General features: G+C 42.5%; 1 protein-coding gene across 1 annotated transcript in view; it reads right to left on the minus strand.

Moving 5' to 3' along the window:
* CHN2 (chimerin 2) overlaps positions 1-14,957 on the minus strand; it is a 170,549-nt gene extending 155,592 nt beyond the window's left edge. Inside the window, exon 1 of the mRNA XM_068404668.1 lies at positions 14,875-14,957. Within this exon, the coding sequence (XP_068260769.1) occupies positions 14,875-14,923 (49 nt within the window). The 5' untranslated portion in view covers positions 14,924-14,957. The remainder of the gene's footprint in view (positions 1-14,874) is intronic.
* Between the last annotated feature and the right edge of the window lie 430 nt (positions 14,958-15,387).

Here is a 15,387-nt window from a genome sequence, read left to right on the forward strand (position 1 = left end):
TATTCTCACCCTCCCTCCTCAGCATTTGCTGGTGGCCGCAGGGGGGAAGATGACACAGGGCTGTAGCTGAGCCTGTGGCCAACGCTATACAGCTCTTCCTATGCAAACATGCTCTAGCCACTGTTCTGGTGCCGTGCTTTAGCCAGCTGCCCAGCACGGGCAAATATCTTGCAAAGTGACTGTGAACAGAGAAAATATAATGGCCATAAAGTCACATTACAGCAGTATTGTTTGTCCCTCTTCATACTTTTTCAGCTCACCTACCTTCTGCTGCATTTATTCTGCTATTTCCAAAGACCGGGAAAGCAAGGACCAGCATGAGAGAGGCATTTTGAGAAAGTGATGCTAAGGGTTGGAGGTAGTCTGCTCATACTCGTACCATTATAAGGCTGATTTTTACTTTCCTCTTACGAAGGCTGTCCAAAGAAAAACTATCCCTGACTATATAACCCCAACAGTAATACTGCAGATTCAGATATTTAGTAGCACGTCTGTTTTGATTCCCATTTGCACTGATGGGAACTTAGCATTGCTCTGACAGGTCAACTAGTCTTAGAACTTAACTTCTCATAGAAAACTTAAAGCCAGACTCTCCGATGGTGCAACCCAGCTGAACTTCCCCAAGATTTGACTCTTTAGGATCACAGATTATAAAAACTGGTGTGTTTACTAGACAGAAGGGTGGAGGTTTGGCTGTTTTAGGAGAAGCAGTGGGAATGAGAAGCAGACAGACTGGCCTAAAATCTGGTTTGGTTTCAAGTAATAACCTCACTACAAAACTCTCTTTTTGTCAGTATTTCAAAAAGCTGGTCGAGGCCTGAAGGTGAGTTTCTCATTCTTTCTTAGAGTTCCCTCAAATGAGAGCTGGCATCTCCCATTACATGGGCCACAGGCTCCAATAAATCACAAGATACAGTAAACTGAGCTGACTACCCAGTCTTACCCATAAGATCGTATTTCTTTACAACCTGGCAGGTAATCATAAAGAAAATGCCCTTGCCCATGTGCTATGGGAGCCTTAGATATACAAAAAATCCTGAAGTCATTCCTGCTTGACATCACACAATCAGAGTCAGTATCTGCAAGCAAGATAAACATATTCATGGTGGGAAAAAAAATCTGCTAAAATAAAATATGCAAATGCTTTCAGGCTTGCATGTCGTTGATACTTTGAAAAGGTTTTGTGTGCCCACGATGTTTCTCCTTTCAAGGGTAGTAGGGGACACGTCCAAATCGTTACCTCAGCAGCTGCTATTCCAAATGGTACTCAACAGCCTCAGAAATGAACAGTAGCAACTTCTTTAAGTACATACCAGTAAATAAATCTGTTCTGAAACATTTACTAGGGAACAGTCTGATCATCAAGGATAGGGAAAGTCAGTATCAGACTAAGTAACTGTCAGAACATAAATCCAGGATAACACTGTTCACATCATTGACATTACTTGCAGTTACTCAACTGGTTTAAGCATAAGTCTACCTAACACCAAGCCTGCGCATAGCAAAGTGTCTCCGTTTAGCCTGCACCCAGAGCTAAACAATAACCAGTTGTTCTATCACCATACCTCCCCTCCCTGACTGAGAAAGGGAATTGGGAAAAGGAGGGAGACTTGCGGGTTGAAATTTAAACAGATTTAAGAAAATAAGAAAACCAAAGTCAATACTAATACAAAAGACACAAAGTTATACTTAGCTCACATAGTGGTGGCAAGTCCCTCCAGGGATAGTAACCATTGAGAAGAGAGGAGAAGGAGAAAGAGGAAGAGGAGAGCAGAGCAAAAAGCCCTCCCAACCCCAGCAGCTTTCCCATTTATAGTGAACCTGACGTTAATGTTATAGAATACGCCTGTGGGCCAGCCTGGGTCAGCTGCCCTGGCTTTCACTGCTAATGGCCTTCAGCACCATACCATGGCTGGTCACAAACTGAAACAAAGTGTAACAGAAAATTGACTTCTATGCTTTTATCCCCATGAAACCAGGACACAAAGCTTTACATTTGGAGGGTGAGAGTACATATGAGAATGGAGGGAAGACCAAAAAGAAATCTATCTAAATCCTGCTGAGACAAAACATGTCCTAAACTGATTTTATGAAGAGAACCAAAAATGTCTAAGACAAATTTATGACACACTATTATACAAAACAAAAATAAGGTAAACTACACTAAGAGGAAAAAAAAAGTCCTAAATACGTCCCTTATATGGGCCAAAGCTCCCAATGAGGTCCAAGGGGGGACATCAGTTCATTGCATAATGAGTTGAGAATGTTTCTTGAAAAATCTTCTAATTTTACTCCTTGTTGATTTTAATTTTACTCCCTGGTAGTAGCTGAGTGGTTCCATTTTCCTGCCTAATTTCTTCCCAGTTATGAAACAGGTGCTGTGAAGATTAGTTAAGTATTTACAGAATGATAAAAAAAGATTTTTTTAAAAAAAATCCTGCTATTATCAAGCTCTTTATTATATATTATAGTATATCCAGTACTCTTGAAGTTAACACACTTCCTATAAACCCTAGACAGTGATGTAGTTTCTTTCTATAAAACACATTCCTTTCAGACGGATTTGTGTACACTTATGTTTTCTAGACACTCTGGATGCTGTCAATCAATGCACTACTGCCAGGAGTCAGTGTGCAGTTTTCTAAAGCTGCTTAAGAGATGAAGCTGAAAGCCTTTTCCTGTAAAGTGAAAGTAAATTACACTACTCAATTACACTTACAATCATTTTATATTGAGTTTTTTTCTTCTTTAATTTTTGAGAAGTCTGTTTTGATAAGCTTATTATGCATATTGATCAGACGGATCAATTATTTTAAAAAATCAACCTGAACCAGATTCCCCCTCATTTTCATCATTTAGGCTACAGCACTCGCCAATAACTGTGAATAATATAAATTTAAAATTACACTCTTCAGTGAATATATTTATGACTGTCGTATCTGAGCAAGAGGAAGCAATTGCAATACCAAGTGATGACACGTACTCATCAAACCAAAAGAGATCAAAGGCTCTGAAACAAATACAAGACAGAAAAGGCTTTCATGAGCCAAAGCCTCTGCAGCAATTCTTTGAAGACAATGTGCCTCCTCCTTCTTAGTTAACAGAATTGAAGTAGCAGCAGCTCGTGGGGGGTGGGGGACAAATTTCTGCTATTTTCCTAAACATTCTCGTTCCTGTTATTTTCTTAAACATACACACACATTTTGATACATGTAATTAATAACACTGTGCCAATTCTTCACCATTTTGACTGTAGTTCACACCCACTACCCTCATGCTTCTAGCATTCTTCAAGGCACATGATTTCTGGGCCTCAAACTGTCATTTATTCTATATTTATACAGCTACCAACCTCCCTGTGGGCTTTTCGTGCAATCTCTATATAAATGTATGTCAGCGTAAGTGAAACAACAGTAATTATAATATCCTGTTCAACAGCATTCAGCAAAGTAGACCTCCAATCCTGACTGCACCTCTTACATGCATGACATGAACACTTCTAACTAACAATGACGTGCTCTGTTTAGCAAAGTTTTACTCTGAAATGAATCACCTTTATCTTCACGTCGTTTTATCCTTTTACAGTTTAATTATCATGTGATTAGCTCCTGTGCTAAACAACACAAAACTACACAAAAGAAGGAAAAAACCTTGAAAATAGCAGGTTCAGGTTTAAGTTTCTGATGTCAGGAATGCATTACGTCTCTGAAAAAAGGGAGCAACGAGCTTTCAAGAATACATAGAGCAGAAAGGAAATAGAAAGAAAACAGAAGCTTAGCGTTACTCGACAAGTGAGTACAATTAATGCTATATTTCTACACCTTTCAATGATCTACATCACTATAACTTAACTAAATAGCTTTCAGGAATAGCTGTTCCAGGATAACTACTCTGTAATATTTCCATGTCTGAACATTCTTTTTCATTATAACTCTTAAGACCTTTTTCTGAAATCATGTTTATGTGCAAACAAGCCCATATATAACCTGTATACATCTGCCAAACTTTGTAGTTCTAGAAGAAATCACACAGTATGTGTTGATTTCTTAAGTTGCCAGTGCTTAAAGATTTACTGTTACATTAATCATTAAAAGTAATACACGTAGCTCTTTGGTTTTGCATTTGAACTTCAGTTTTTCAAGTTTATTTTTAAAATCAATGGTATAAGGCAATTTAATGGATTTGGGAGGAGAATTTCTTCGTTTTTGTTTCTTAGAGCTTATTGAATGAACTAATCCATCACTTCCGAAAGGAAATAAAACAACTGTTTAGCAATGTGCAATATCACTACCCAGCAACGCTACCCAACAGCATGCCCAGAAAACCTCTTTGTTTTATGTTCACAACACTTTTTGAAACTGCAGAATAAATCGCTCAAACTGCAATATGGAAAGCCACCACAATTGTCACTCCAGGCACTGTGTCAATGGAAATGCAGCTCTCAGAGTTCCATAAAAACCTGAAACCTAGAAATCATACTGTATCATGTGTGTACCTAAAAAGCTACTGTAGCACAGGACGCTACTTCACTTTGACATTCAACTGTTGGTTCAATCAGAGCAACAAAGGTTATTATCTAACTTTTCATGGCCAGTGACTGATGCTTTCAGGTATGCCTTAGAGCTCCCCTGCTCCTGCACTCACTCAGGAACACACCAGTTAAGGCCTGAACCCAATATTCAACGTTTTGTATCAGACCTAAGGCTTTTCTCTCCCATGTGCTTAGACGTACTCATCTACTACCAAAATAACCAGAGGTTCTACATTAAAAACCTATAAAATTCTCCTCCTGTTAAATAACATGGTCTGATACAGCAACCCACTTTGTAAAGAGAGTTCAGGATCCTGCATTCTTCTCTCTATACAACCTAAATAAAAACATCTCTTTTTCTTGTCTACATGATTTTGTAAATTCTCACCAATCTGACATGTACTTAACTCCATTCTCCAATTCATCTGTTTTATTCCTCAATGGTTTACTGATTTAATGCTGTTTTTAGTGTCATAATGGAAGAGGAGAAAAAACCACACCTGTCAATCACTATTTCCATAGCTTTAATTTGTCTCCCAGCCTCAAGCGCTCACTCAGGAGCACTGAAGTTTCATCCACAGCAGCCACTCCTATTTAAGTCACTATTTACTGTTATTCTCTAAACTTAAGCAAAATTTCCAACACGCACCGATACGTTAGACACAAATGAGCATGAGGAAGCTTAGAATTGAAATCTGTCTTTCCATTTTTGTTAAGACATCAAAGGGTTCAATATTCTTTCAGTAACTAAGTTCATCAACACAAAACAACATAACTACATGCTTCAGATTGCAAAATAAAACAAATACACAGCTATCACAGCATGATGCTAAAAGTTGTCCATCATCTTGGTTTGCCAGGCAGGAGATCAGGAGTTGTGGAGAGTATGCTCTCTCAAGAAGCAGGTATTTATACAAATTATGTATAATTTAAGTCTTGCACATAATCCTTGGAAATTCATCACCAACGAATTGACTTGTTCTCTATATATATACACGATGTAAATGCACTGAATATTAAATATGTTATGTACCAGTACTTGGAGGAGGGGAGGTTTGCCATATAGCCTATAATAATTTGCCCCATCGTAACAGTAGATGCTGCTTTAATGGACACTGCATAAAAATACTCAGATAAGCAACTACTCAGTCCTGCAAGGCACTGATTTACTCCCTCAATGACAGAAGGCATCAAGCAGCTTGAAGGGTCAGGACTTAATACCTTGTGCTCATAAAGGGTTTTTCATTTTAAAAACAAAATCTTTTACAAATAATTAATTCAGCTTTGTGTCACTGCTGTGCACTACCGAAATCTGACTGCAACATTCAGGTTTTTCGTAAAGCCCTAAATCTTGGAACTCTGAGGAACCTTACATGAAAAACTCTGCTCTAGCTCTTAAAAGTTCATTAATTGCTAGCCTTAATACTGAAATCAAAAAGAATGAAAATGCTACAGCTGGACCATAAATCCATCTGTCTCATACATTCATAAAGCAAAGGAGAAGAAGGAAAAAGCTTTTCAATCAAAGGAAGAAAGAGGGTTTCAGACAAATCTATATACTGTTCTATACAGCACGCTATTAATAAGGTTTTCCTATCAGGTCTCCTTGCAACATAGGTGCGGGTTTTGGTTTTGACCTGCAACACAAAACATCAACATCCCATATTTCAAACCAACTCCAAATTTTTCCTCTCTTTTAGGAGCTCTTGGCTGTAGAAAGCACGACCTAGAAGTCACAGTGTGCTGACTCAGCAGTAACTCTACCAGCTATATACTAAGAACAGCAACGGTGGGTCAGATTGGTAGATTATCTCCCACAGTGACTATCGGTGGATACCTAAAGAAGTGTAAAAGGATACAGCAGGCATATAGCATATATGTTTCACCGGTTTCCCAGCCTACGTACAGCTCAGGGACTTTAGACAGAGGTGATACCGTTGTGTTTAACAGCAGTGTACGGATCTTTCTCCTGTAAATTTATCTAAGCATGCTAACAGCCCACGTCAGCCACTAGCATCCCTAATTTTCCATGCCAAAGAGGTCCACAGTTTATGTATGCCTCTGTGCTAGGAACTACCTAACCCTGAACTCCTAACCAGGATCGGATATAGTTCACTATTAAGCTACACATGCTCACACACAATATAACTGCTTCAAAATGGAAGATACAAAGGCTGGCACTGTCTGCGGGGCCACAGCACCTGTGTAATATGCACAAACAGTCCACAAAGGTAGGGTTCAGCCACATGAAAAAAACACACAACTGCCTTTAGCAGCAACCACATAAGATACCTTGGAAAAGCTGAAAACGGAGCATTTGTCTGGGTCTCTCATGATCATCTCACCCTCTCTTCTTTGCTTTGGGGCATTTTATCTAGTTTATTGGGTAATTAAGTTGGAATTCATGCAGCTTCACACAGTGGAAAAATACTGTAACAGATATTCCATGTCTTTTGATGGCAAACTTAACACTGAAAGAGCTTTTGGATTTCTTTTGCTTTCCACCATAGCAGAGGCCCTCCGGCACGTTGTACATTGCTGAAGCAGAACCACCTTCTCCCAGGAACTTCTGCCTGCCTTTGCAATGGCCATGCCCAGTATGCCCGTCGATGATGTGTGCTTGCCATTTTTCTTCCTTGCCATAACACAAAGCCAAACATTTAACAATTTAAGATAAGACAAATTTTTAGCAATTAAACATCTGCTCAACAAGCTGAATCTCATTTACAAACTGAGGTCTCCATCTCTTCTAACATTCAATTTTCTTTGATTAAATAAAAAGTGTAACACCACAAACGCACTTCATAACGTTGTTTTTTTCTAAACCTACAAGCAACGTTTAAACAGCCAACAAGAAGGTGAGAAGGAAGGGGAGGAATAGCTACATGACAAGCTTGTACAAAGAAACTGAGAAATGTGACTTGACATGCAGGTCACAGCAGGTGGGACGTGATTTACCAATGATAAGAAAGGGACCACCTAGTACTTGCTACCCTGTCAGTAATAATACCACACTGGAGACACCTTGTCTCAGGGGAATCGAACTGCCTGATAAAGATATCCTCAGAACAGATGTCTTATTTATGGAACTAATTCTTTTGTGATGACCTTGATCAATAATACCAGAAGCAAGGCGAGCAGCACCTGCACATTCTTCTGAATTTTAAAAACCCTTTGACTTCTCCTTACCTTACCAAACGCACCAGCCCATGCCGTCAAGCTTCAACCTATTCACTGACGAAGTATAAGCATGTTAATGTTACAAGGACACTATTGCAACATCAGTTTCCTCTACCAGGAATACACTCACTCTTCAGCCCCGGGATTTGGATTATTGCTGAGTAAAACAGGGTGATGAAACTATTGTTGCTGAATTGCACATGATTCATAGTTTGTAATAACCACCTCCAAATGTAAAATTCAAACGTACATTCTCATAATCAAAGGTCAGAAAAAGACAGCAAGAATGGGTCATTATTCATATATAGCAGTTAAAACTATACATTTACACCCACTATTGTATACAGTTCTTAGACGAACGGTGACTACACCTGTGAAGAAGGTGATATATACAGAATTAAAGAGATTTATAGCTTCTTGTATAAATCCTGCTACACTTCCCTGCAACAAAAGCTTTGTCATGCAATATTAATGTGCCATTGCTTAACACACAGTTCTCCAAACATTTAATCTCCTAAGTATCTCCTCCTTTTGTAGAAGAGAAGAACAAGTGACAACAGACTGGCTCCCCAGCATGGGAACACCTTCTGCCAGCACTCAGTGTTGCAAGCAAGGCAAATCCAGCCACTGTTGCCCTTTAGCCAAAGGTATGTATATAATCAAAGCAACAAATTATTTGTCTAAAACACCGAGTTTAAGACTTACCTATGCACCATAATAGCCAAATTATTATCATCTGAAACTTGTACAACATCATGGGCACGGGCATACGAGTGGACTGTGTATAATACTTGCTAATGTAAAATATTCCTGCCTACAATCGCTCAGCATTTGGCATTATCTAAACCTTCTTAGAACCATCAAACAGAAGGCAAGAACTAGTCAATTGAACTGGTATCCAAAAAGGTCATCATCATGACAGCATGAAAGACTGTTCATCTGATCCTCCACATATGTCTTTGAGACAAGCAGATCTGTGAGAAGAATAAGACTTTTGCTTTATGAAGCACCAATACAAGCTAAATTGTGAAGCAGACACGCATTGTACCAGTTTCCAGGCTATTTTATTCTCCGTAATCACAGCCTACACATTCAGTACCTAACTGTTGGACCAATCACTACATCAGAATGTAGTACTGTGGCCTTTTTCCCTTTCGAATTTTTATTATTTTTAATAAGAATGGTGAGTTCTATATAATCATCAAATACAAAAGACTTAAGCTTTAATTTAGAGCAAGAACACCCTGGCCTGCAGAAGCTTGGCATGAGGAACAGAACAGAAATAAAAAAAAGTCTTATTGCCCTTTCAAAAATCAAAAGTACCACCTTATCAGCATAATGGCAGCATTATTTAAATAGCTTTCTTGTGCCATTTTCACACTACTTCTATTAAATCATTGAGAATAAACATCTATTTTCATTTACTAATCTTTTTCCCAATTAGAATCTCTCTGAATCTGTGTACAATAGTAATTTCATTTCTTCTCGCTTGCATCTTAATTAAAATCAGACTTTCATTTTTACAATATATCTGCCTATTTCACATCATAGCACCTTCTTGACCCCCAGAGAGTCATGAGCCTTTAATATTTTATTTTGACCTCGTTAAGTTACTGGAACCATTAAAGATTTTTCTTCTTCCTTCAGTAAGCGGTTTTTTATCCTTCTCGAAATACAGTATGTGTGAAAACACGCAGTTGAGAACTATGCTGCCTTTAAACAACATATCTCTGTCCATTTATTTTAAAAATATCAGCTATCCCATCAGCCTCCACATCTTCCTTAACACCTGTAAATTTATCTTTGGAGCTCACAGAAAACACAAAATACTGGGTTCACACGTTTGCATGGTCTTCATCCAAATTCTCCCAGTGTTATCCCTCTCGCAGCACAGACTCAGACTCAGGCAAAGGATTTGGCACAGTCCAAGTCCTGCTGGAGGAGAAAGCCTGGTTACGTGCTATCATTAAGCAGACTCGTATTTGCATTTACCTTCAGTGTGGACCCTTACCTGATAGACAGCCCAAGCTGTCGAACCTATCCACCCATTACAGGGAGGCTACCGGGCAGAAGACTTTTCAAGCACAGCTCAAAGCCTTAAAGGCAGCTGGGATTTACAGCCACTTCAGACTAGCTTGGGACAGTACAACTGCACAGAGGCCAAGACGTCTGAAACCTAGGAATACCGCTGCATGGAGCCTGTCTGGGAAGCACGCTGGATTTTTTGCTCCTTAGATAAGCAGAGCAGGCACAGCCACCAAGGTCTCTTCACTCAGGCTTGTATTTACATTCCAGCAAGCAGAGCCTCAAGTTTGTCAGTCGTGTACAGTCAGTATTTGGCTACAGGGTGGAGGAAACTGGAGGCAGCTGGTGACAAAGTGGGAGAGGTAAATTGTTCGCCAGGAAAAAGCTGAAAAGTTTCAACACTAACAATAAAAAAATTTGAAAAAAGAAAGATCAGAATGAGTGAGAATAAGGGTCAATAGTAAGATGGGAGCAGCAAGGGAATATGTCTATTTTAAGGAGAAAGCAGCATGAAGGAAAGCATAGAAACACATACAGTCCTCTTTAGAGGATAGGAGAGAAAGAAAATACACTGTTTGTGGTTGAATCAGCACTTCATCTAGGGAGAAGGACAAAATTTAGGGGCTTGCAAGGAATACAGCTAATAGATCACCAGGCATGTGCTATAGAAGAGATTATAGGAAAGTAAAGTAGAATTCCCAGTGGAAGTAATTATAATTTCAGCACTTCATATGCTGTGCAGATTTACCCAAGGTCCAAAGAAGAACGCTTAATTTAACTGCTTACCATGCCCACCTTCTTCCCTCAGCACAGTATACCCCCTCCTCCCCCGCCACCTTCAGACCCAACTGTTGGTAACCAAAGAGCAGCTTAAGTCCTGCCACCAAAAGCAGAGTGCTATATATGAAGAAATACAATACAAATACCCACAGCTCTCCTGTAGATTTTGTTACCAGTGAGTGCTAGCTTACTGAAAAAAAATCCTTCATAGGCTTCTGTCAGATGAGGCCTGTGACAAGCACCTAATATTATTGAACCCATAATTAGCAGCCTCACAGTAGCTGTTGAGGCCAGTACACAGACCACAGACACGAGCTCTGAAGGATGGACAGGTTCTCTAGCTGGGAAAACAAAGGAGCAACAGATTCCTAAGTACAAATACCTGCTTTACCACTAGTTGATAGCTGAAGTCATAGCTCTCCATGCATGTTAGCTCCCCATCTGTACAACAGCTACAGCTAACTGCCCTGCCATGTCACTGTGCAGCTAGTGCTTATAAATTACTACTCCAGGACAGAATCAAATTCTGGTCTTTAATGTCAACACAAGTTCAAGTGAAGACTATAAATCCTACTTGCACATTTACAGAAACATCAAGTGGGCAGGCAGAATATCTACACCATAAAATTCTTGGGTAGCTTCCTCATATTAAATATATTTGAACGGTTTAACATTTTTTCTCATTGATATGAAGTGGCAGGAATCAAAACAGAAATGTTACATTGCAAATGATCACTTGCAGTAACACATTCTCAGGCTTCAGCAGTCGGCATTCACAAGGAGATTTTTTTCCCCCTCCCGGGCCTAATGCAACTATTTTGTTCCTACAACACATCTGTGCTCACCTGTGTAAAGAATACATGATTTTACAAAAGAAGAGATGGACACTGTCTAAGGAAGAAGAACTATCAGTATTTTAAGAAAGGCAGGTACGAGATGGAAGAAAACATCCCTTTAAAAAAGTGAATTAAAATTTGCATCTGCCATTCAAACTCTAATTTCCACTATTATCACTCAGTCCATAAACCTGTTTTGCTCCTTGTATGATGGATTCTAGCTAACCCTTGCTTTCCATACAGGCAATAGAGGCTAACCAAAATCTTGATGTGAATAGAAGGAACCTGGAGATGCTCTGCACCACTTTGTGTTCAGATGGGCCAGAATCTGGCTATCAACCACTTCAACTTGTACTCATGCATATGCAGGTCAGCTATGACCCCCAGAAGTTCTTAAAACAAACAAGTCACCTATAATTTCTCAAGTACCACATCCTAGTGCTCAAACCTAACCACATATAAGGATGTTACAGACACTAATTTAAGGACAGAAGTGAGGCAGATCTTCTGTTGTTACCTCAAAACAACAGCAAACTCTAACAGTGGTCCCAAACTTGAATTATTTATATGGTCTCAAGATGAACAGTTTTATTTCTTCTCAGAATATTTATATATGAGCATATTTGTTAAAAAAACTAAAAATAAAAGACATGTTTCACTGAAGCTAAAAATGCATTTGCAAATATTTTTTCTAGGTAATTGTTCCTAGATTATTCTAGGTAATTGTTCCTAGATTATTTCAAGATCGGAAAGGATTATATGAGCAACGCTTTAATTTGGCTTCAGAAGTTCCCTGCGAGACGGACAAATGCTAAACTGCTCTTAAAAATGGGAAAAAGATCCAGCAACACATTACACAGCTTGATCAAGGCCACGCATCAAGTCACTGGTAGAGCTGAGTCCTGCAGCATGGTATTCTGCTATCAACCATAAACTTCACTTCCTTTTTCCCTCGGTAAAATGTATTGTGATACTATAACCTTCCCTCTTCCGTGGAATAGAAATAATTATACTATTTGGAAATCTTCATATTGGTAAATTAAACACACATACAAATTCTACCAAATTAAATTGAAAAGCAAGACTGGTTGGTTGGATTATGTAAACAATATGCTCTAAGACTTGCTGAGTTCTGAGAACTGAAACCACAGACAGCCAAAATACAGCTGCACACAGTCAGATATGGTGTGTCTGCTAATATTGGAAACTTTATCATGCTGCAGCAAATTTAACTTCTGATTAGTATGTGCATAGAAGAAATACAGACTGGATGCACTGGAACAAAAATTAAAAACACTCCAAGGTTGTAAGTTATGAAAGCTAAGGGCACTCAGTTATTTTATGAAGCATTTGACAATATTTATTAGTTGTACTGCTGTGGCATCTAAGAGCCCCAAGCATGGGCCAAGGCTCAGCTGTGCTCATCCTTGCAAAAATACAAACCAAAAGACAAACCATAAACTGCTGCAGGCTGTAGCTAAGGGCTTCATACAAAGCAGGGTACTGTCAAGTGCCAAAACCCCTGACTTTTAAGAATGTGCATCTAAAGCCCAGAGCTCAGGTCCTCAGCTAGATGCTAAGTTTGATGCTAGATTTACCTGCTGAGCAGGAGGCCACCTGCAGTTAGCTGATATCAACTGCTCGGACCAAGGATGTGCCTGAACTCCCCACTCTTCCCTGCAGTTCAGGCATTGGAACCAAGACTGCGAGGGAGACACATGCCAATTCGGGAGTCAGATCCTGGAGCCCAGATTCAGTAAAACCAGAGGGGATTCAGAGGTACGCACTCAGCATCCTTTCTCAGAAGCTGGAACAGCATGCAAGAAAGACCCTGAGATTCATGAAGCAAGGGAGCTATGCACACAGGGGACATGCTTCTGCAGCTTAATGGTTAGAGCACCAAGGAAGAGAGTCCCAAGTTCCAGTCCGGGCTTTTAGGGTTGTTTCTGGTTTTATCACATAACTCAGATGCAAAAATACACAAATGATCCATAAAGTAAAAATCACATTGCCCAAACAAGTACCTTAACTAACAAGCTATTGAGTTGGGTCGACACTCACTTGTTTTCATACTGGTCTTGCGACTCTTGCATCCCAAACGTGAACACAAAGCAGAATTTCTCATGCCTACTTCTTTCAGATGCTTTCTAGTTAAGGCAATCGGGGCTCACAATGTTTGTGGTTTTTATTAAAAGAGTAGGAATAAATATTTATTTTTAGGACCCAGTTCTTTCTTTGGATCTGTCTGTAAGTGTTGCATGCTGGAACAGTGACATTGAATAAGTTGTGTAAGTCACATACACCATCTTTAAAAAAAAAAAGAGCTGCTCATTGCCTTTTAAATTTATTTATATATTTCTACAGTTGTATTGACAGTCAAAGGAGCTTGTCTGCTTTTCACAGCACATATTGCTATGTTTAAGAAGCTCTCTTAGAAATTCTCAATCTGGCACCTCAAATAAAACACCAAGTCACAAGTCCCTTGGACCCCAAAGTTGTTCATCCTTCTATTTACTCCTTCAGCCCACTAAAATGCCAGGATAATACTCTCTGCCAATTTCTCATAACTTAAACATTAAAATAACTGCTCAGTGAGCTAAGAAGCAGGCGGTGGTACTATTGTATCACTGCTTTCAATTTCAGGCTGCCTCGCTCAGAAATGCACCGTAACTTTTCTGCCTTCCTGCGGCTCTGCAGGCAGCCAGCCCCCCCGGCAGAGGGGCAGCAAGCCGCCCCACACCGCCTCCCAGCCCAGCACTCCCAAAACCCGGAGCAAGCACAACCTCCTCACACCGGCGCACGGCCCCCGCGGCAGAAACCCTGGGGCAGTTTTTCACCTGGAGCATTTTTTTTATCCAGATCGGGAATTTAATCGTTCCCGGTATTGTAGAAGTACTCAAAACGCCCTGGGTGCCACGACGCCCACCGAGGGGCACGTCTGGCAGTCTCCGACCCGCGGGGCACCCCCGCCCGCCCCGCGCAGGACCCGCGCAGCACGCCGCGCCGAGGTGCGATGCGAAGCCGGTCCCGCCCCGCGGGGACGGCGGCAGAGGACGCCCGTCAGCAGGGCGAGGTGATCTCGGAACACCCTCGGCCACCCAAACCCCGAGGCGGGGGGTCCCGGTAACGTGCCGGCCGCGGAGGCGCGGGGGGCGGCGGGCGCGCCCCTTCCCGAGCCAGGAGGGATGCTGCTCCTCGGCGAGGGAGCCGGGCGCGGGGCTCCCTTCCTCCCCCCCCCCCCCCCCCCCCCCCCCCCCCTCCAAAGGTACGGCGGGGCGGCAGGGAGGCGAGTCGGACCGCGCCGCGCCACCCCGTCCCGGGTCCCCCCCGGGCGCCGCTGAGGGACAGCCGACCCCGGGCAGGGGCATCGCCCCCCCCCCGGGGGAGAGCCCGCGCAGGGACCACCGCGGCGGCTGCCGGCGGGGCCGGGGGCGCGCGGGACGGCGAGGCGCTCTGCAGACAGGTAGCTCCCTGCTAAAATGGAGGGAAGGGAGAAATGCGGCGCTCGCCGGAGAAACTTACCGGAGGAGACCGACGAGCCGGACAAACTGGAGTTACTGGATGCGGCCATGGTCCCTTCCTCCTCGCCCCTTAGCTGCAAGCCCCGCGTCGGCCCCCGCTGCTGTCCGGCCGCCGCTGCCGCCAGCCCATCGCAAAGTGCCGGAGCTGCGCCGAGCCGCTGCCGCAGCCCGCGCTCGGCTCCCCGCGCCGCCGGGGAGCGGGTGGCGGCGGCGCCCCGCCGAGGCGCTGCCCGCCGCTCTCCGGGGCTGGGCGAAGCCGCTCGGCAGGTCAGGGAAAAGGCCCCGCGGCGCTTCCAGTGCCTCTCTCCGCCTGGGGAGCAGGGCTTACCTTGTGACGGGGACGGGAGAGCCGCCCTGCCAGCGCCTTCCCTCGCCTCCTCCCTTCCCGTCCCTTCCCTTCCCCGCCTCCTCGCGGGCAGCGCTGACAGCCCGCCGGGCAGGCCCGCCGCAGCTTGCCTCACGCACACAAAGGAAGCGGCGGCGCTGCCGGCCGGGCTGACGGCCCCGGCTGAGC

Source organism: Nyctibius grandis, chromosome 7, assembly GCF_013368605.1.
Source record: "Nyctibius grandis isolate bNycGra1 chromosome 7, bNycGra1.pri, whole genome shotgun sequence".
NCBI classification, from domain to species: Eukaryota; Metazoa; Chordata; class Aves; order Nyctibiiformes; family Nyctibiidae; genus Nyctibius; species Nyctibius grandis.